Source organism: Macrosteles quadrilineatus, unplaced genomic scaffold, assembly GCF_028750875.1.
Source record: "Macrosteles quadrilineatus isolate MER2022 unplaced genomic scaffold, UCM_ALF_1.0 Scaffold_5__1_contigs__length_97177068, whole genome shotgun sequence".
In the NCBI taxonomy this organism is placed as follows: Eukaryota; Metazoa; Arthropoda; class Insecta; order Hemiptera; family Cicadellidae; genus Macrosteles; species Macrosteles quadrilineatus.
In genome coordinates this window covers 13615136-13638499 of record NW_026542598.1, presented here as the reverse complement: position 1 = coordinate 13638499, position 23364 = coordinate 13615136, and the positions used below count along the sequence as shown (strand labels likewise).

Here is a 23364-nt window from a genome sequence, read left to right as displayed (position 1 = left end):
GTGAAAATGTAAATATTTAGAAATATGACAAAACAACTGGTGATGACATGTGGGATTTCCCTCTGTTATTGTTATTAAACTAATATTAGTGTAGAATAATAATAAAAGAATGATCAATATGCTATCATAGAGCACAATTAATTAATCTTTACTTTACAATGAATACCCCGGTACGGTTTTAGCCAGTCTAAGTTTGAGTATCCCATAAAAGTATTGCTTGAGAATCAAGTTCACGTCTCATGGGTACTTTAAGAAACTCTCAGGAGGTTTTGTGTGTCAGCTGCTGACCTTACTGGGAGATCACAGGCACCACATTCCAGTTACATCTGCATAAGTAACATCACCCCTCGCTGGATCTATGTGCAAATTCCCTTTTATTGTGATGTGCTTGAATAAAAATTAATAAGCAACTACACATTTGCTTAGTCTGCAGGTCTGCTGCGATTGGTAATGACTTATGTGTAAGTCTGTCCATCTGTGTTTTTTTAATGAATAGTTTATTCAGTAAATAATCTGGTGTTGTAAATTAATTAATTCAAACATATGGTTGTTATTTTCAAAAACATCTTTTTAAACAAAAGATTATTTTCATTTTCAATAGAAACTTTAAATATATTTTTACAATATTAATTCTTGAAATACATGAGCTCAAAAGCTGCCAATGAGGAATTTGATCGGGCGTATGAAAATGTAGGATTGTTGGCTAGTGATGTCTGGTCCTACAAAAATGATGATTTAGATTATAAAAAGGCTAATTTAAATTTATGGATCCGTTTCAATGACACCGAAAAACGTCTTTTTGACGATGATTGCACTGATATTCCATCGAGCTATATTGAAGATACAGGTTCAAGATACAATGTTCAAGATATTTTACCCTTTTCAAGACTAGCCACCTATGGTAAATTTGAGTACGATGAAAGAAGAGAGCAAATTTATGTGAGTGATGACGGTGTACCTCTACCAAGGTGTACTCCAAACTCTAATCACTTAAGTGATGAAGAGGTTGAAGTATGGATGTTGCCAGAGGTGGAAAAGGAGTTTAAAAGATACTCAAAGAGTTCACATTCTGGGTATGATCAATAGATGTATTTAATAAGTACAGTTGTGTGGGTGTAAGTAGTTAAGCTCAGGCTTTATATCTAGAATCTATATGGCCTTCATGTATCACCCCTCTTGACCCCATTGTTGAGCAGGCCACTATAATAACTCTACTCAGTACCGGTATTCAATCCCAAGACTAGTTCAGTAATTTTCAACTTGAAAAATTATAATATTAATAATCAAACAATAAATCAACTATAACAATAATTATAGCCTACAACAGTAACTGTTTTCATCAATCAATCAAGCAGTTTAATTGCCTTGGAACTGATCATCATGAGCATTACTGGCAGCTAAACTTCAATTGAGATAACACATTCCTTCTCTCCAGACATACTGGCAGGTGCTTGAGCAGTAACCAGATGGTTCGCGGTACCAAGGCGCCACTTTCCTGCTCTCTCCATTGCTGTGCTCTCTCCCGCACTCCCTTCGCTCACCCGCGCCTCCCCTTCTCACGCGCACCCTTCACCACTCCAACGCTGCCCCCTTGACGTTTCGCGCTCAACACTACGTTGTCTTTATTTATTGTTTACATATTGTTCTTTATTTATTGCCTAATGCTGTCATGGTCATATCTTCAAAGACGGGTGGCGGATATATCCGCTGCTTTTCTACTCATACGGGGACGGGTTGCAGATATATCCGCATCGTTAAAAACGAGTAAAAAATTATTTTGACAGAATGAAGCGTTCCATTGTGTTTATTTTATGTATACTTGTATAACAAAACACAAATAAGGAAAATTAATTTTTATTTTTTCCTATAATTTTATCCCGTTCTATGTCACGATTTTGCCCGTCCGGGAAGGGTTAATCTTAGTTCAATTCGCAAAACTAATTGAATAATTTTAGAGTTTCAGTCATTAAAGTATATATTAGGTAACCGGTAGGCTATTATTTTGTTTTTTGGCTATTTTATTATTTTATGATACACCACAATACCAGTGACCGTATGTGTGTAAATATATAGACTATAGTTAGTGTTAGTGATAAGAATATAGCTTAAGAAGACCCTCTTGAAGATGCCACAGAAGCTGTCAAAATGCATAAAGGGACATGTAAACATATTACTCAAGAACACAGGCAACAACAAAAAAGGTAGCCTAATCTAATATTTTGTATCATTTACAATTTTTTATTTATTTTTCATTGATTTTTTTTATGTACCCGTTAAGGAAAAACAATAAAGGAATGATGATGATGATGATGATGATATTTTGTATCACACAGGTGGTGTACCCTTAGTCCAAGATATCCTTCAGGCCGAGAGCTGGTCTCTCTTAGACAAATAACCAACTCAAATCCACATCAATGGCTGAGTGAGTCTCAATGGCAGAATCGACTGCTTTCACATTACGCCGAAAAACTGCCTTACTTAAAACTCTCCACTGAAACATCAATGTTCCGTGATGGTAAGTTTAAGCTGAACCATCAAACTTGGCATTTAACAAATTTTATCAGATATCTCTTTAAAGTGAGTAGTAGGTACCTAGTACAAGTGTGTAACTTTATTATTGCCAGGTATATTTTAAATGGACTGGAGGTCTAAACAAATTTTGGATTCACATTTAGTGCAAAAAAGACCACAAGACTCATGCTAAATTTAGACAAACAAATAACAATAAATGATAAATCTTCATAATTGTATATATTTACTATCTACGATCAATATAGCCCTGTATGTGTATATGTGTGTTACTTTAACACAAATCAACGACTAAATAATTTAGGAATTAGACAAAATATGTTAATTAGATAAAAGAAATTATCATTGTCAATTTATTAAAACACAATATCAGTTTCTATGATAAAAGAAGGAACCTAGCTGGGATAAAAATGTTTTGTAAACCATTTCCATACCAAATTATAAGTAAAACAAATTAAAATAATCTCAGCTGCAAAAAGGGTTATTTTTAGGGTTTTTCTCCCAATATAAACAAAAGTAAAAATCAGGTTACTGTTATTAGTAGTATTATTCTGCCATCTCTTTTAGATACATTCTTGGACATAATAACCAATTAACATTATTTTCACACTGTTTCTACATAGACTTGGATCCCCCAGTGTATGATGATGAGGAAGTGGAAACAAAACTATTGGACTATCCATTTCCAAGATATTTAATCGACAGCAAAGCTGAGCAGAAGCTTCATAGGATAATCAACTCGCCAACGATCAAAAGTCTTTGGGCCAATCCTAGCTTCCCTTGTCAGTATCACTTCCCGTTATACAACTTCATTTGATTTTTAAAACTAAAATGTTACTTAAAAAGGGTTTTTTCAACCACCGTGCTTGCCTGATGTATTTTTTTAAGATTTTCAAACAATTCCTCTTTAATATGTTTGTTCTTGATTGAATAAATTTGGTTGATTAATACTTTGATCTTTTAATGAAATGTACTTCTAATGTTCTGTTTGGTCAGTAATCTAATCTTAAAAAAGTATTTAACAATCAATAAAAATATCATAGATTGTAAGATTGGTGAAATTTTTTCAAACATTTACTTCTATTTATAAACCGGCTCCCTTAAAGATTACATCTTACCTGCAGTTAATGTTCAGCATAATATTATAGTATTTTAAATTCTGTAAATTTCTGCAGTTTGTATACATTGTTGCAGAAACAATTATTTTTAATTCTTTATAAATGTGCTATTTCAAGACTAGAAGCTAAAATTGTTGATTTGCTTCATATATACCTTATGGGCACTTTTAAAAATACATTAATGAATTATTAGAATTATCAATAGTTTTTCTAATAAAACTTGATATAGCTTCATAAATTGCCAAAGTTTATCCAAACTATTTGGTTGCAGATGGCAGCTACAACCAAACGTTTGGATTGAATGTGTTTGTAGCCGAGTTCGAACCTGTCAATTTCAGGCAAGTTAATTTATCCCTACTTGATTACAATTTATTTTTGACAGTCTGTAAATAGACATTAGATGAGATTTTTTTACTCTTTATATATAGCATAAACCAGTTTAATCTAATAAATCTAATCGATTGAATTGATATTGATAATATTGATTGGGTTATCTAATATTGATAACTTGAAACAAACATTTTTACAATTGACAGGATGACATGCACATTACAATAAAGCAGACCAAAAACACAGCAATTATAAGGTTCAACAACACTCTTCTAGAAATACATAAAATATAAGCAACATAAAAAATAAAAGGTGTAAAAATGTGGCATATTACAAAATACCGCAAATGGTATCATCAATCTGACACACACTTTCTCCCATTAGCTTCTCAACAACCTTTACCATGGATAAGCGGTGGAGTTATTATGATATTTTTTGGGAAAATCACAAAAGTAGTAATAACTTTTTAATCATAATTTTATAGCAATAGGGGGTTTGCACTATTTTGTTTAGAATTATAAGGACCATCATAACATACTTTATTCAATTTGAATCAAAACAGATTTTTTTTTAATCCGATTTTCTGTTATTTGAGGTTTTTTTGAATGAGAAAATAACATAAGTTACACTATCTTTTGAACCATAATTTTTACGGTAATAGGATTTGTACCACTTTGTTCAGAATTATAAGGGACATAATATAACTAACTTTAATCAGAACCATTTTTTTTTTTTAAAATCAGATTCTATTTGTTTATTAATTCATCAAACACACACATAGACATCACTTCGAAAACCACTTTTTTGGGTCCAGGGGGACCTAAAGTGGATAATATATCCACTAAAAACTCAAACTCAAAATTTTTACGAAAACAATACTTTCTTGATATACTAAGGTGTAGGGAGAAAGTAAAAATGTATGGTTTACATTATTGAGACAATGTGACAGGCAATGATAACAATGAAAAATATTTAAAAAAAAGTATAAATAAGTGGCATTATAGTTATGGTTTGTTGTATAGATTTTCCAAAGAACAACATACACTTATCTCATAACCATAATGCTAGATTTATTAGACATGGCTTATTTAGCTAAAGTGTTATTAGCTTAGCTTTGTTGTTTTTGCCTATGTTCCCAAGTAGGATGTTTGTATCACACTCGCCCTATGTTTTTCTCCAGCTTGTGTGGCATCTTCGGTCTTCGTAGTTTATCTTATTATAACTAACATTATCACTATACAAATCAATTACAAAAATAGCTATGGTGAATGCATTGGGTAACACAAACACCTTACCTACTCAGGAATACAGGCAACAACAAAGGTAATCCAATATAATTTAAGCTCTTGAAACTTGAATAGCACAATAAGCAATACTAATCTTTTTAGCTTCGCTACTGGCTCTAAGGCTGTTTAATTTCACTATTTTTATGGGTTTTATACTATTCAGTACATACAGCCTTTAAAATGTTCATATAAAATTAATGAATCTCTGTTTTAGTTCAAAATTTAAAGTTAATGAGGAAAGATCACTATCAATTTTAACTCAACAGTCAGTCAACCAATCAAACGCTCATGGTATTCCTGAAGATGAGTTGTTCTGTGAAGCAAAACCGCAATTCATCTCCATCTTTGATATGAACTATGAGGCAGAAGTCTTCCCTTACTCCAATATCAATAAATTTGTTGTTGAACCATCAACTATGTTTTATGAGGTAAACGTTTTCTGGTGTCATACTATTATACAATTTTTTATGAACTTTAATCAAAATCTTTTTAATTTTTCATTTTATAACCTCTATGGTGACAGTGAAGTACTGTACTATTACTGTATACTGTACTAGTACTGTCCCTTAGGGAGTATGTTTAATCTATGGCTTTATCAATTATTTTATCTTTTATTTGGTTTTTTTGAATTGAGTAACATTACAATTTTTCAGGTACAGGGGTAATTCGTTGTACAATCTTAGTCCCATGTAATGAGGGCTGTTCCTAAATATTGCCAACTTATGATGTGGTAATCTGAAATCCTTATATAATAGGTGAAGGCGATTTCTACAAAACACTACGCCTACTCCTCCGTTAATAAGGGACGGATTTTTACAAACGATGTGTCAAAATAAAGTATTTTTTGTGTAGACGCCCCCTTTCACCAATTCCTGTATTAAAAGTCCTCGGGCTTTGCCCCACAGGCCATCAAATTCCCAATGTATTTCTTATGAAGAAAACATTTTGTTTACTTAAACAGACGAATAATTTGTATTCATTACAGCTGTTCATAGTAAACACATGATACACACTAGAGCTTTCTTATTCAGATTGAGTTCGTTTCGAGTTTCGATAACTGGAGTGGAGTGACTGATTACATAATCTTTGAGTTGACTCTTTTAAGTCATCGGAAATTAATTGCGACTGTTTTTAGTTTTGAGCGCCTGTAATACTTTGCAATTGCTCGAATTCGAGCAACAGGTGCACTAGTTATATTTATTCCTTGTATTGTAATTATGTGTAAATTTAATTTCATCTGACAAACTCTCTTTGGTGCTATGGATCCAATATAGAATTTCATTTATGTATAATCTGAAAATGGTGTGAATTCTAAGATTTCTAAACAGGTTTTTTCATGATTTTCTCCTTCTTAATTTAGTTAAGATTCTAACGATTTTAATTTTGTAAAATTAGTAGGGATTTAACCTCCGTTGACATTCTCCACAGTATGACTCCATACCTCGAGATAGATTCAATGCATCCATTTGTATCCTGGGGTACACGATTTATCAAATGAAAGAATGCAAAAGAGATAGATCTTAGTTTCCCTTTTATTTTATCTATGTGAATCTTCCAATTAATATGAGCGTCTAGTAATACGCCCAAAAATCTATGAGATTCTACTACATTTGGAATTTTATAAAGAATTACACTGTTTTTCAAAGAAAATTTAATTATATGAGTTTTTTCAATATTTAGTTTTAAACCGTGTTTTCTGAAAACCAATTTTTATTATAATAATATGAAAAATTGGTTTTCATAGTCCAAAGTGTTTTCCATTGATAGAAATAAGCTATTTACTGAGTCCTCTCTTATGATTGCTGTTAAACACATCATAATCAACATCATCATCATCGTCTCCCGCGATCACAGAAACATCGTCATCGTTTTTTGCGATCGCGGCAAAATTATAACTATATCACCACGGTCGTGTAGACACCATGCATTGTCTCCCGCGGTCACTATAACATCGTTTTTCACGATCACGATTAAAATGTTTAATATATCCCACCATTGTGTTGACACCATCATCGTCTCCCGCAGTCACAGAAAATCATAATCGTACTCCGCAATCGCAGCAAAGTGTAAATTTTCCGATTGCAAAATTGTCGCAGATACATTCTGCAATCGCAATAGTAAAAGTTCTGCATGACTCGGCTTATTTTCTTTAAAAGACTATAAATTTTGGTAAAAATCCAATCTTTTATCTGGTCTAAATTGATTTGGATAGTTGGATTTCTACTGTACAGTATCTTTATATACACAGTTTCTACTTAGTAAACTAGAACAATTTTACCTTTATCTTGAATAAAACTAAACTAGTGCTATGCAATCAGTTCAATGAAGAAGTTCAAGATAATATGGCAATGATAAATAATCCTTCAGTAATATATTTTAATGTGGAATCGCTTGGATCAAAATGGGACCCTGAAGACATCTCATCTGACATCGCAAGACATCTGTGTGATTTAGGTTGGTTTTTGATTTATTGCCTTACCTTATTCATAATAATTGTTGACCTCAGAAGATAAGTTATTCAAACTAAACTCAGAGCAAGGTCTCATTATTGATGTGAGATAATATAAATTCACCTGAACAATAATAAATACATCTCTAAATTCAAACAAACCATAAAAATCTTGTCATATTGCAGCAAAAACAGCCATTGCTTTTTCCGTTGATTCAAAAACTATTGTAAATTTCCCTATAAAATATCATAGTTTTCCCATTACTGCTTACCCATGTCTTAAGGTTGTTGACAAGCTATAATGGGAGAAAGTGTGTGTCAGGTTGCTGAAACCATTTGTTTTTCAATTTAAAAAGCCGGCTAACCATAAAATTTGTATGTAATATATGTACTAGACAAATACTGGTTTGCACGGGTGTGGAAGGGACAGTGTGTGGCAATGCTCTAATCTGAATTAACAAGCGGATACAACTAAAAACTTTCAGACAAGAACAGTGCTTAAATATTTTTTTCTATCCAAGTTTAAAGAACCTATATATTAAAGATTTACCTTTATAACAGAGTAACAGTGCACTAATAGAAGCATATTCCGATTGCTGCTATTATGTATCCTACTTCCTGTGAGTGACTCTGTTACTGCTCACAGCATTTATGAATAAAAATAAATCCTCATTTCACTAATATTTTTCTAGTTGTTCATAGCCTATTGATTAAATCAATCTACATAAATTATTGAATTTGCTTTTAGGAGGGCAGTTTTATAAAACACAAGATGACATGAAAACATGGGTAGCAAAGATTTACCATCCAAGGTCAACTGATTTCAACCAGATGAACTTTTTATTGAACAAATTAAATGCCATATTCCTGGATGTTCAACAAGGCTGTTGTTTGGTTCAGGTAATTACCATACAACTACACTAATTAAATTAAGTGTTCCAAAATAATTATGTGAGTGCAAAGTTTCTTTGCTGCACATGAGATAAATGCTAACGCACAAACTTCAGGCAAGTATGGAAAGTTTCTCGAGTGCCACTTTGAACACTAGTTACACAAATAACTATTTCCTACTGTGCATCTTTTTGTTTGGTTTTTCACTCCTGAAACAAATTATGTCATGTTTATTTCAACTTTAATTTCAAATTGGTATTATATAGACAGTATTATCATCAGATATTTATTTTGAGTCCATTTCTGTCCTTCTGGGTGGCTTTCAGAATCACCAGAATAATTTATTTTCTTGTGGCGAGACTCTTATGGAGCTACAATGATTTTTTAAATGTCAAAATTTCCCATAAACGTAAGATTTTTTTGTTCTATGACTAAATTTTGCCAGAAAAAAATGCCAGGCCTTCCAAAAATATAGTTTTTTTTCTGTTAAATATTAACAGATTTCAGTAGGGGTTAAACTTCCTTCTCACTGATACCTCTTCATAGAAAGTGATTCATACTTTGCAGTACTTCATACTTTACATCGCTATCTGCTACCAAGACAAGACTGATTTGTTGCTTCGGGCTGCGGAGACCGGCTAGAATAGTATTGGGGGAGGTAATGAATGTGTTAGTGGAAGATTTAAACACTAGGCTGTGACTGGAGTTCATAAGTGATACTTCAATTTTGCTTTTGTTTTGAATTCCAACATTTGTGTTTTGGAAAATTTTAGTGTAGTGGGGTTATTTTTTTACATACAATTTTTGTAGTTTGTACAGTCTACCTATGGTAATGTAGTAAAGAAAATTACCAAAAAGATTTTTCTCAGGGCGGATTGAGTCTTGCTGCTACCAACAGTGTGAGTCAGTTGGACAAGTTGGAACAGGAGGCGATGGAGCAATACACAGCCTCTGACACAATACTACCAACCTCACAACAGGTGAACACATTAAACCTCACTATTCAACTGACAAAACTCATTTGGTATTTAACAAATTTGTTCTTAGCATTAATAATGTATTGTGTAAAAATAGGGCTTTTTTACTTCACCAGAAATCAAAACTTTTATAAACCCAACTGAGACCAAAGTAGAAAAAAAGAAACATTTTTCTCTGGTGAGGGTGGATGACAAAAATATATAAAGACGACAAAATGCTGTAATCGAAACGGAGGACCATGTAGTTAGCTAGTACATGTAGAAAGATAATCAGTTTAATTGATTATTGTAGCCACATTTTTTATCTATTTTTAAATTTTTATTGTAGATTAATATTATGTATCCATCTCAATCATTAACAAAGGTTGCTTCATGATAAAAGCAGATTAAACCTATAACTATAACTAGATTTAACAAGATTAAAACTATAACTTAAACTAAGAATTCCGATGGTTTAATCAATATTGACCCATTTTTCAGGTTTCAGAGGAAGTGCAAAACAAAGTTGACTGTTCCTTAGAAATGGATTCTAAATATTCAGAGGACAATATTCATGTTAGTGTGGTTCCCCCATTACCACTAGGTAACTCAGATATGTAATGGTTTAACCCTTTCAGTGCTATGAAACGATATATCGTTGTTTTAAAAAATCTCTAAGGGATATAGAGAGGAAGGTTATTTTAACAAAAAATAGCAAAACGGCCATTGGTGACCTGCATGTTCATAGGATACACTATCAACCACTTAGCTAAAAGATTCGCCCAATCCGATGATTTCGAGGTGTATGTCTAAACCAAGGATTATGAACACCTCACTATGCCCCAGTGGTTGTAGTATATCGCTACAAACACACAGGTCACCAATCATTTGCCACACAGGACAGGATTCGAACCCGAGCAGACGAATGCCACTGGCCAAGTGACACACGCCCTAGCCTTCTCGGCTATCTGTGCTTGAAGACTGGGGAGTCAAAACCCGGTATTTAAGCTGTCGCCCCCGATTGCGAACAGATGGCGCTGCAGATGGTTGTTCAATGCGTTACTAGGTAGCAGCACCAGTTAGTCACGAACTATTTAGATGCAATCTTTTAGTTTAAACACAACAGTGATCATAAATGTGTTCCTGAGACTTTGCTGCAAAACATTAGTTTCCCTAAAATGGCTATATTACGATAACCTCGTCCAACTAAATCAAGGTTAAATTCAATGTTACATTGTAAACTATATGTCTTTTGATTTTATGAGATTTTGGTTTGAAATAATGCTATCAGAACATAAAAATTTATAGGAAAACCAGGAAAATTACAACAAAAACTAAGTTTTATTTAATGTTTACTACAAATAGCGGGATTTATCTTTCTTATATATTTTCTTATTGTGTTATTATTCAAAATTAGCCTAATTAATAAAATAGTGACAACATGACAGTTAAAATTCAACAACAGGTAATGGAATTAAAAGGCAAACAAAAAAGTCTTACAAAATATGAATTATTGGCCTAGCACTGAAAGGGTTAATATGATTTTTGTGTTGTATCGTGAACAAATGTCGGTTATTTATCTATTATTGTTTAGCTATTGTATGCAGAGCCGTCTTTATAAAATGCGAGGCCTGGGGCAATACATAATTGTGAGGCCTTGTTTAACCAAGCTCACCGGGGGGCCTGGGGGGTACGGGGGGGGTCCGGGGCCCCCCCCCGGAAAATTTTTGTAAAATTATACTTGTAAAGTCGTCATTTTAAGCACATTGACAAAGAAAATGAATATTTTACACTCTGAAAATGGGCGTGAATATTATTGCTAATTACACATATTATTGTTCCAATTCCAAAGTGGATATCATAAATATTGCACACGAAATTCTTTACAATCATTAATAAAAATAATTAACACTTCTCCTTTACTGTGGATTGTGAATTGAATTAACACTTTGTAAATTAAACAAAGTGGCGCGATGACAATTAATAGTAAATGCTTATAGGCTATCTTGTTTATTTATTTTTTGTCAAGTTAGGTTTATTGTGTTTTCGGCAGTTGGTCGGTGAAGGGTGTTTTAAAGGTAAAAAATATTACATAAATAATTGTCAATGAGATACTTGCAAATTCGTCATTTTAAGCATTTTGATGAAACAAATGAATCTTTTACACTCTGTAAATGGCCGTTAATATTATAGCTAATTGCACATATTATTGTTCCAATTCCAAAGTGGATATCATAAATATTGTCCACAAAGTTCTTTACAATAATTAATGAAAAAATGAACACATCTCTTCACTGTGGATTGTCGTCCCGTCACTTTGTAAATAGTAAATGCTCATAGGCTGAACTTTTTATGTACTTTTTGTCAAGATAGGTTTATTGTGTTTTCGGCAGTTGGTCTGTAATGGGGGTTTTAAAGGTAAAAAATATTACCTATAATTGTCAATGAGTTTTTAATAATAAATTAAAAGAGGTAGTATCATTACAGTGTAATTGATTCACAGTATTACTTTTTAGTTTAATGACAAATATTGTCATAGGTTTATGTTTATTGCGAAATGCGAGTAGTTTACAGTCAGTCTTATCCATGCTGATTATCCATTCAATCCAGTAAACATTTACATCTGTAAATAAATTGAACTTAATTAAATCATACAATAGAAGTTTAATGGCACCAGTACCAGTAAGAGTAAGCGTATGACTCACTCACATTCACCGGGTGGCTGCCGCGAGGCTCGGGTTCCGTCATCGCCGCCGAGCTGTCAAACGTTGTTTGATATTCTTTTGTGTTTTAAATGTCGTTCATAGGTTTTTAATCGATACAACAATTGATATAGGTTAATTCATAATAAATAAGACATATTTTAGGCACATGTATCTGTCTGTCCTTTATTTTTTTATTTTCATTCCAAAACATTAACTTATTTCTAGCGATAGTAAGGCATCGCCGGGCAGGCCTCGCCTGGCAGCGAGGCCTTCTCCGGCGCGAGGCCTGGAGCGGCCGCTCCACTCGCTCCACCCTAAGGACGGCGCTGATTGTATGGCAGTAGTATATATTATTCTATTCTATAACCTATATTGACATGGCATACAATTGTTTCTTGCATTGAACAGACTTCAGAGGTCTAGGATTTTACAGGAAAGAAATCCAATGTAACCTTCTGGAAAGTGAATCAGGTAAGCAGGGCCTCTTTAGTAAATGGGCCTGGTGTGCTCGGACCCAAAGGCACAAATGGTTTCAGGTTTCTTGGGGACGCAAGGAATAGAAAATCTTCTTTCGGGCCCATAGCATGTCACATGCAAATGCAAACCTGTAGGCCTGTAGGTAACTGCATCTTTCAGTGAGTTGGTGGCTCAGTCGGTAGCGTCACGGACTTTGGGCCCAAGGCAGCCATGTCGTGGGTTCGGATCCTGGTCACTGCCGAAAACATTTTATCAGTACAGATCACCTTTGTACTGTACTGGCTCACTCCTTGCTTTGCTGTATACGATCCACGCACGGGGGGTTAGTCTATGATGTGGACGGGCAAATGCAAGGTTAAAAGAGGCTTGGTAGCCTTCGAGCTACTGGTGCCTTTAGGAACAGTCCATCAGCAACTCTAGAGGTCACTCTTGGGCCACTACCTCTGGACATCTACATTAAAGGTGAAGCCCGCAAGACAGCTTATATCTTATGAAGGTTGCAAATCTGTGGAGGGAAGGCTTGTCTGGAACAGGCCACTGCACCATTACCAAAGCTGTGGCTGCATATCGTGTGCTTGACCTCCTGAGCACAGTAGTAGTTTTCACCAAACGCTTCACAAATTCCATTCCAGGGATAACTGGAAACATCAAGAAGGGCTTCGTCTGATACACAGACACTCTCAATAGAAAATCGGGCTTTGGTGTACATAGTCGATCACCCAGAACAGGACAGTTTGCTAGTCTGGGATGACACTGTACCATCTTCCAGGTTGAAAATTTGTTTTAAAGGTGTAAGGCGGCATAAACTTGAATGATTTCGTGAACCAGCATGATTGGACCATGGGAACGAGGTCTTACAGAACCTACAACAGTCTACAAATTTTTGTTTTATGGGGTATAAATTGGTTTTTCTCATTTTTTACCCTCAAAACATAACATTTCCCAATTTCTCTCTAAACCTTTTTCAAGAGCTTAAAAAACAAATAATTTAGTTTATCAAAGTGTTTTGTACAATTATTGGTAACAGAGAAAATTCAAAAAATTTTAAATTCCCATGTTATTCTTATGGAGAATGTTGTAGTTTGCTTGTTTATGGATATATTTGTATCAAACTTGGAAATTTGTTTTTATACTAAACTATTAATATTTTACAAAAAAACACACTTTATTAGTTTCCTTATAGGCCCTAGCAGCAAACCTAGGTATTTGTTAAACCTAATGTTATTTAAATAGATTTTTAATTGAAAATCAATTCAGAAAAGTGGAAATTCGCTTAGTCGGCAGGTTTGCTGTGACAGGTGTATTTTTTTTTTTTGTATCCAGTGACTTTTGTTAGTAGGTCCAATCGTGTTTTGTAATGTTATTATATTTTAAAATATTTAGTCGCCCCTGGAACTTTTAAAATGTAAAAAATGGTTGAAAAATTCCATTTTTAAGATTTTGTAACCTTAACAAGATTATAAAATATCTTTTCTTGTTTGAAATCTATTCTGAATCATTTTGTACATAACAAATTTTGCGTTAAACCACATGGTTTTTGTGACTTTAACTAAAAATAGAAAAAAACTACGTAATTTTCAACTTTAACCACCTCCCCCCCCCCCCCAAACACGAATGATGCACTTTTTACCATACAATACAGGGATTATATGGAACTGTTAGGAGCCAACAGATAGCTATCACTTTGGATGTTAATAAATGTTTAGGTCTAATTGCAATGTTCTAAGTTCTTTCACACTTAAAAGTGTTGTATAATTATATTCTTTAGTAGCTTGAAAGATTTAAAATTTTAAAATTGTTTTCAGGTAGTAAATCAAGTCAATGAAATAGAATCCAAGCTTGAAGCAATACATTCAAATATGCTACTCAAACGAAGAACGAAGAAAAAAATAATAAGTCTGAAAAGAAAAAGTCTAAAAAAAGAAAAACTCTAAATATATTGAGAAAAGACTGCTGGTTGAATCTAATTTAAAAAATTTTCTAGCAGAAGCTACATTAAAAGGTTTTCTGAATCTTTTGATATCTTCAACTTAATTTTTTTTAATACTTCCTGGAAATTAATTCATCTCATTGAATTTAAATCCATGTGTGTAGCCCCTGAGCTGTTGGACATATGTAAGACTAAATTACTTACGTAATTCCCGTCACAGCTCAATAAAATATGTCTATTCAGGACATGTTTCGGTGTTAAAACACCATCGTCAGCTTCATCATCTCATTGGTTCAACTGTTTTGATGTAAAACTTTTAGTACAGGCTGTTTTGTCAGCAAGTTTGTTTTTTGTGCTGAAATGGTTTGACGATTTCATGAATGCCGTTTTATCCAAACAAACTTACCTCTCTTATAGAACATAAAAACCCCAAATATCGCTCGCAAGAAGATTACATTTTTAAATCTATTACAGCATCATAAAAGAGGCTGGTACTTTAGTGAATTCCAAATCAATCAAGTTGCTTTTTGCTCCCATTCCTTTGGGTGTGAGAACCCTTGCTGTGTGTATCCTGGGTATTAAATTTAAATCATCACACAGAGACACCTTCCATATATGATAGTCACTACATGTATCGACAGAAAATAATTCAAGATAGGTACATTGATGGAGAGGACATAAAACTATAATTTTATTTTTTATCTTTATGAAACATAAAAGAATAGACACAAAATTTTACTTTATCTACCTGTACATAGTAATATGGAGAAAGTATTGTTTTCATTAAACATTTTTAGTTTGAATTTTAGGTGGATGCGTTTCGGGTCACCCTGAACCCAAAATGGGTTTCAAAATTATGTTTGTGGTTGTGTACAGAGCTACAGACCACACCTGCAGTCCGATTTTCATGAAAATTGGTACCTATGTGAGTTTAAGTACGAATCCATGGTGTTTCATGGCCTTCATGTTATTATTTAGTTAGCTAAATATATTAATATTATTTATTTATTTTATTCGAATGCTGCACGCTGCACTACAGGTTTACACTCAATTACAATGTAGCATTAGGAATACAAAAAAATACTTGACATGTATAATAAATACATAGTTCGTTAAATTGTACAATTTAAATCATTAATACATTCATAATAAGCTGCCGGCTGCGGTCTGTATGAAAATAAATAACAAACAAATGGAGGAATAATAAGCTGCCAATCTGATTACAGCGCAGATTATGTTGTTGCACAACATCGCGATATCAGTGGCAGTGGCTTGGTTTACTTCACACTGGCACTGCCACTGATTGCTGCAGGCAGGCCAGACAGCGGTGGGACACACGGGAGGGACTAAGGCTAACATATCTTGTAGTGTCAGCGTTCACCGCTAGAACTGCTAAGTTGAAATAATTTATTTTTTTTCTTAATTTTTAGTTATAAAATTAACTTTTTAACTATAAAATATTGTTTCAAATTATAAAATAAATTTTTAATTTTTAAAAATAAACTGTCATAACATAACCTAACCAACCAGACTTGCTGATAATATAAAAACTATATAAGATAAAAATTTAATTAATAATTACTTATAATGTTTAATTAATTATAAAATTAATTTTAAATTTAGTATTATAAAATTAAACTGTCATAACCTAACCTAACCAACCAAACTTGCTGATATAAAAAATTTGTTGACAAAAAGTTAATGCTGAAAGCGGGATTCGAACACGGGACCTTCTGAACACCAATCCGAAACGCTACCAACTAAGCCACGAACGCCGCTGAAATCACATCGTTTCGTTACGGTAATCGTGTCGCCTCAAGAGAAGACATTAGCCACTAGAGATATGACGTCACTACACCTTTAGCCTTAGTCCCTTCCGTGTGCCCATTCCGGCCAGACAGACCACACTGCCAGTCAGTGCTGCCTTGATCGCATTCGCCTGGCTGGCTGACGTCGTCCCCGCGCCACGGCGACGCAAATCGCAATCAATAATGGCTGTGGCTGTGGCTCGCTGCAGACAGCCGACTGAATATAGACTAGGGACTAGGTACCGAGTTTCTTCGTTACATACAGAACTGTTTCTAGGTTTCTGTTGCCTCCTAGTTTCGCTGCTTGTTGCTTGGGGAACGTTGTATTCCACCAATATTATTGTTTATACCCAATAAATAATAATAATAATATTATATTAACAATTGTAAACATTATAAAAACATGAGTACCCTTTTAACTCATTTTTATTATTATTATCAAACGACTAGTTTCAACACTTATAGTCATGTTGACTATATATTATTATATCTATACTGTATTATAATATTATATTATTATTAATTACTACATGTTTTCAGTGTTTTCTAAAATACAGATTTGTCTCGCTGATGTGTACAAACGCTGTTTAAAAATATTAGAGTAACAAATCTTTAGCCTTGCAATTTGTTTAGTTTTACCGTAAATTGGTCTATCCAACTTTTTACAATGAGTAGATGACGTAACGGTAATTAAATCTTAAAGTATTGTTATATCACATCACAAATAATATAACCAATATAATAGGTTTATCGGAAACATAATTTAAATGTTTCAAACAAAACAAAAAATAATAGAAAACGCTATGTAATTGTAATAGTAACCTATGTAAATTGAGGCTGCTTAAATAAAAAAAATAGCAATGTGCCTATATACTGATAGAATAAATAAAAAATATAAACTGTAAGATTTTAGGTGTCTAAACTTTGAAATTGGAATTAGCAATTTTATAAATCTTTGCACAAATTGTTGTATCGTAGTAAAAATCCCAAAAATAACAAACACTGTAAAAGTAAAAATATATCTAATTGAACTATACAATTACAAATACAGTATCCTAATATCAGAATGAATGAAAAATATAAATGGTAATATTTGCAGCTAGGTTATTTTAAAAATTGCATTTTTTCTTTCTTGTCGTAATTATAGCTCAAGACTTGAGTAGGGAAGGAATATAATAAATACAAGTAAATTTTGTTTAAATTACGCATTATATTTATTTATAATCATCCGACTTGAGGTTTCCACTGGGCACTGTCTACAAAAATGTGTTTTAATGCATAAACAGAAAAAAAATTTTAAATGAAAACTGCATCGGTCTCCAGATTTAAAAATATAGATTCAACTTTATACCCCATGTGTAGAGAAGTGTGTAGATGTGGTGAATTCTATAATACCAATCATATCAGTGCCAAAAGCTTAAAATCCAGTCACATTCTACACAAACTGATTTAATTAATATTACTCCATAAAATATACACCTATCTCCCTTCAAGAAGCAACTTCTCAGTAGTGCTGTACTGGCAAAAGATGGAATGGCAAAAATATCAGTGAGTCCATACACTGAGTTGTGCAATAGCAATGGCACTAACAGCGCCAGCTGATTGGGTAATCTCTTGTTTGCTGTCTGTCCTCAGTATTTATAAACAAAGAAAGGGAGGACGGGGCGGGGAATCAGAGGACGCCACCCCTCCATTACCCCCACCACCGCCCAGGGTTGCTGTCATCTGTTGCTAGGCGCTAGTGACCTTGTTCTTGTTCCCCTTCCACTACACGTCAATACCCGTGCCGTCCGCAGTCAGACCCACGCCCGAGTTCCCGGTATCCCTGATTATCATAGGGAGTTTTTGTCTCGCGCCTGTTTCCGGTTGGCTCGGCTCGGCATCCGGTTTCAGTGAGCACATGGCCTCGAGCACTTCAGGTCAGTTTCAGCGTTGCTTATCAATTTGTTGTTGCACTGTAATGACTTGCTGTTGATTGCCCCTTAGTTGATGATATGCATTTATGAATATGTATATACAATTATAGATATTATTAGTACATGTTTATATGATAATTTGATTTATAATTACGATACAATATTTTTATCGTTTGTATTTGCGCCTTCATAGAAATATTGTTTTAAATCACTATCAGACTATTATTGTAGGCACTATTGAACTATTGAGCACACTGATTGTATTTAAAAGCAATGAGCCAATCAACACATATCAGAGTTATGAAATGATTTATCTATTGTTGTTTTGGTTTATGCCTGATCGCAGTAATAAACATTGTCTTTAAATTACGAACACTAAGAATGCAAAGGAAATTTATTAACACAAAATCACAATTTCACACATCTACATTATTTTCAGTTATCTGTAGGGTATTTATAGATTACATATACTATTTGCGTTTTAGTAAGCTACATTCTACAGTGTAAATTATATTCAGGGATACTAACAACTTGTATGTATTTTACTAAAATGGTTGATTAATCAACAATTCACGTCGAGTAATCATTATTCAGTTCAGTGTACATCAGTACAGTTGTTTGTTGTTTGTTTCAACAACCAAGTGAAACAACTAACAACTGACGTGGCCTGTCAATGATTAATTGCGCAATGGTGGGAGGGGGAGAGTGGGGCAGCCCAGATGGTTGCATGGTTTGGCAACACTGCAGCGCGGCGACGCGATGTTGCCGCGTAGCCTGTCTGTTCCGTTCTGTTGCCTCCTTTCTCCTTCCCGCTTTGTCATCCTCGTTCTGTACTGCAGAGCTGCTACGCTGTTCCGTTTTCTGCCGCTCTGCTCGCGTCCTCGTTTCTACAAACCAGTTGGCAGTTGCGTCCTCTGCCAACTTCTTTAGTCCTTGGTTGTTTAGTTGTTTCTCTTCCATGAATAACGTAATTGGATTTCAGAGTTTAGTCTCTCATTTTGTGAAACTATAAACATTAAACTGTTTAATACTGTAATTAAACGAACTTAGTTATTTAGTAAGACATTTTGTTTTATTTGTTGAGTGATATTATTCAGTGCGTCGTTAACGTTTTTAGTATATCCTCAGAGTAATATCGGATGATGAAATACTTCTTTCTCATTATTTACGATCATATACAGTAATTTATATTAATATTGAGTAGTAACAGTAGCGTTCTCAATTCATTCATTTTGAAAATTGAAATAAATGTGAATAATAATTTTTTATTATTAATAATGTTTCTAAGAGAAGTCTGTTCTTTTGATATGACTTTAAAATATGAGAGTTTAAATTTTAACATAAACTAGATAAACATTTTGAGTTTGTTTTTAGTCATGGTGTTATATTATTTATTCTTTCAAGTTTTTTTTACGGATCCTAAGCTGCCAGCATTTATAAACTTTATACCATAGAAAAATTAACAGTCAAGATACGTATTGCACTTATTTTGCTTAATCACAAATTAATTATAGTTCGATTAATTTTACTATTAATTTTTTATTTACAACCAAAAGAAAGCAATAGATTCGTGGCAGTTTAAAAAATGAATGTTTCGGTTCTCGCTCAAAGCATGTCTAACTAACTAATTTGTATTATTGTTATTGTTGTTTTACTCTCGTAAAATGTAGATACTAGATGTACGGCAATTTTCTGTTATAAACGCTCTTTGTTTGTTTCATTAGCACTAGAAGACGGCTATTAAATACTTAACAACAACAGTTCATGCTCATCAATGATTGTTTATTCAAATAACATTTCAGCGCAACATTGCTTATCATGTTAGCTGTTACTGTACAGTATAACTAAACACGCTCATTGTGTTTTGTCATTAACTCTAGAAAATGGCTTTAAAATCGTATCTAGTTAACAACAGTTCATTGCACATCAATGATAAGATAAGAATGAGTTGTTGCACTAAAATACGAACGCAATGTTACCATACAATGTTGCTGGTGTTCAACTCATAGTTAGTTGTTGGTTCAACCATAGATAAAACTCCTTTTATCTATGGTTCAACATGACATGGTTGATGGTTCAACGGTTCAACTACAGTACTATGGTTTGAAGGCACCGTTGATCCAATGACTAATAAAATACAGTTGTAACCTACAGTATTGGTCAGAATTTTTTATGGAAAGTCAATAAAATATAAACTCTAATAACACTTTCAACCATATATTTACACTTATAATGTTAACTCACAAGACGTTAATTTGGTAATGGTCGATTTTGATCGGAGTATTCAACTTTCTGTAAATTTAATAACACGTAACTTGCAATGCTGATCAAGAAATTATTTAAATTTTGTAGCTTCTGAAGTACCTGGGTAAATCATGATTGATTGTTATTCTGTATTCATAAAGGTGGTAGGTCTACCATACCACAGAACTCCAAATGTTAGTGCATTGATAAAATTGTGAAGTGCTTTTGATCAACAGTACATAGTCTATTGTGTTAATTTGATGAAATTTGATCCATATTTTACTGAGCAATGTAGATAGGATAACAATTAATTATGAGGCAATATACCAATAATCTAAATATATAGGCCTGTATTTTTCTAAATGTAAATGAAGAATTATAAGTATAGTCTCTTTACAAAATTGTAAAGATCTATAAGATATGCCCCATAAGACTATATGATCACTTTTATGATCGGCTGTCTGTATGGAAGGGTTGCCGTTAATGCTAATTTATTGTACTAAAATATATATAATGTATGTAGGCTATTCAGCTAAATAAAATAAAAAAATTGGCCTACTGAAAATAAAATTTTTACAAGGTTGATATTAGATAAGACGAAGAAAATAAATGAAAATATACATTTTAGGATGTAACACCCAAACACAATTTAGCGCAGAACTAACTTGTAATTGTCTTTGGCCGTTGGAATGGAAATAAATAAATAACTCACCAATATTGACGATAAAGAATAAAATATTGACAGATTAATATTGCTGCAGTTCACACATAAAAGGTTTTAATAAAACTATTTTAAAAAATAGTTTAGGCTATGCCTTTTATTGTATAATTTGGATTTTTTAAATCATCCCATGACAATAATTAATAGCCTAAAAAACGTATAATTGCTTTAATCTAAAGAAAATGTAGAATTTATCTTTATTAGAACAAGAACAGTGACATAAGTGCTTTGATTGTGAAAAAAAAAGTGTGCTTTTTTGTGAAAATGTAGAGGATATCTTGAAGAGAGAACAGTACATGATAAGTAAAGGACGTGAGAGAGTCGCAAGGCTGGTGTAGAGAAAAGGTTGTGATTCGTGATTGTGAAATTCCTAACGCGGTTGGGGAGCCAAAGACATGCCAGACAATAGTTCAGAGTCAGACAGCAATAGCGGGAGGGGAACAGCGTATCGATCTAGGAGGCATTGGCTAGGGGCGCGCCCATCGTCGACAGTGTTGCCACCTAACCTAGGTCAGGACAGAGCAGGGCTACTGTTCAAGGACGTTCACTAACCCCCTTTTAAATGGATTTATTTTTAGGTATTAATTCTACATAATAATACGGAACAGGGATATGTAAAAGAATACAAGTCATGAGAGAAAGGTTAGGGAAATCCGTAACGCGGTTGGGGAGCAAAAAAAAAAACGCCAAACAATAGGCATGAGTATAGTTAGTTGGATGTTATCATAGGAGGCAGTGGCTATCGTCGTCGGGCCGACAACAGTGTTCCATTTAAAAAAAATTAAATAAATAATATAGTTATCAGGCTCAACAGTCGTTTTAACAACAATTACCAGGAGACCGAGTTTTGCTCGGATTGAATTATACTTATTAGATAAGTTATTTAGCTAAATTAAAGATGTTTGTACGGTAATCAATGTGAACAAATCTCTGATAATTCAAAGAAAACATTTTAACACACCTTTATAAATACGTAGATTACAATAAAAAACTTCCTGTATCAGTTGTTTTATTAACTGCAGCTACAAAAATGTACTAACGATAAGATGAGCACTTTCAAGGGCTGTAGGGTGGAAACTGGATTTTTCCCTGGCTTATGGCCAACTCGATTTCTCGTGGCCAAATACCCCATAGTAAAAAAAATTTAAATCCTTGGACAAAAATAAAAGTTTGTCTGTACACGCACTTGTTTTATGGTACTGCTTAAACCCTGGTCAAATTTATAAATCTCTTAGTAAAAATTCTGAATATTTATGTAGGCAAATAGAACGGCCGAGATAAGTTCCTTTTACATAGATCAAGTCGGATGTTTGAAAATGCCGTGGCTGGTACTGTAGTTGTCCGCAAGTCGGAAATTCCCGTCTGGGTGAAATGTGAATGCTTTGTAAACCGTTTCTAAAGTTTAAACCACTTTGGAGAAACCGTCCCATACCCATAGTGTTCCATGACATATTGAACACGTGAGTGGATTATATAAATTAAATAAATGAAAAATAAATCATTTTCATTTCATTTCATTTCATTTCATTTAACATAGGTCAGGGCAGGGTTACCCTCAAGGTCGTTCACTAACCCCATAAATGGATTCATTTCTAGGTAATAATATAGATGTACCAACATAATTGACTGTATTTATTTATTAAATTGTAAAATAAATAATTTCGAGTCCGATGAAAAATCGGGTTATTTTCTTTCATAATGTAAAAATGGCTACATTATTACCGGTAGTAATATTGTTTCCAGCCCGATTAATTAAAGCTATTACAATTGCCTAGGATTGAGTGAGAAATCCTTCGTTCAAGAATATGCCAACACGTCTCAACCCCGGGACTTTATGTGTTTACAGTCCTGTGAGTAAACATTATAAGTGATATTTCAAGCATTATAAAGACGCACTTTTATATACTTTTCGTCAGTAAAACTCATCAAATTGTAAAAAAATAAAGGTTTTGCAGCCCCTTACTGTAGATTGAAAATGCTGGTTTGTTGTTTTGACTCGCACTT

At 33.5% G+C, this 23364-nt stretch overlaps 2 protein-coding genes across 5 annotated transcripts in view; both read left to right on the top strand.

The window, feature by feature from the left end:
- The first annotated feature begins 563 nt into the window (after positions 1 to 563).
- Positions 564 to 14755, top strand: LOC128995959 (uncharacterized). Of its 4 annotated transcripts, none has more exons than XM_054421040.1 (10): positions 564 to 1073; positions 2334 to 2515; positions 3153 to 3311; positions 3919 to 3985; positions 5478 to 5691; positions 7582 to 7717; positions 8461 to 8612; positions 9473 to 9583; positions 10061 to 10135; positions 14547 to 14755. In XM_054421040.1, the coding sequence occupies exons 1-10, from the start codon at positions 643 to 645 to the stop codon at positions 14673 to 14675; spliced, it is 1656 nt and encodes a 551-aa protein (XP_054277015.1). In that variant the 5' UTR covers positions 564 to 642; the 3' UTR covers positions 14676 to 14755. The 4 variants fall into 4 exon arrangements, with proteins under 4 accessions (XP_054277015.1, XP_054277017.1, XP_054277018.1 ...); XM_054421042.1 differs by having other exon boundaries at positions 10061 to 10163; XM_054421043.1 differs by lacking the exon at positions 3153 to 3311.
- Positions 14756 to 18277: 3522 nt separating this feature from the next.
- Positions 18278 to 23364, top strand: part of LOC128995957 (nascent polypeptide-associated complex subunit alpha, muscle-specific form-like) — a 46413-nt gene continuing 41326 nt past the window's right edge. Inside the window, exon 1 of the mRNA XM_054421033.1 lies at positions 18278 to 18398. The gene's annotated coding sequence lies outside the window, so the exon portion shown is untranslated. The remainder of the gene's footprint in view (positions 18399 to 23364) is intronic.

Excerpts from the sequence above, each read along its gene's own strand:
- LOC128995959 (XM_054421040.1), top strand. The coding sequence starts at position 643 with ATGAGCTCAAAAGCTGCCAATGAGGAATTTGATCGGGCGTATGAAAAT. Across the intron at positions 2,516-3,152 it reads AACATCAATGTTCCGTGATG|ACTTGGATCCCCCAGTGTAT; the intron begins GTAAGTTTAAGC and ends GTTTCTACATAG. Across the intron at positions 7,718-8,460 it reads AAGACATCTGTGTGATTTAG|GAGGGCAGTTTTATAAAACA; the intron begins GTTGGTTTTTGA and ends ATTTGCTTTTAG.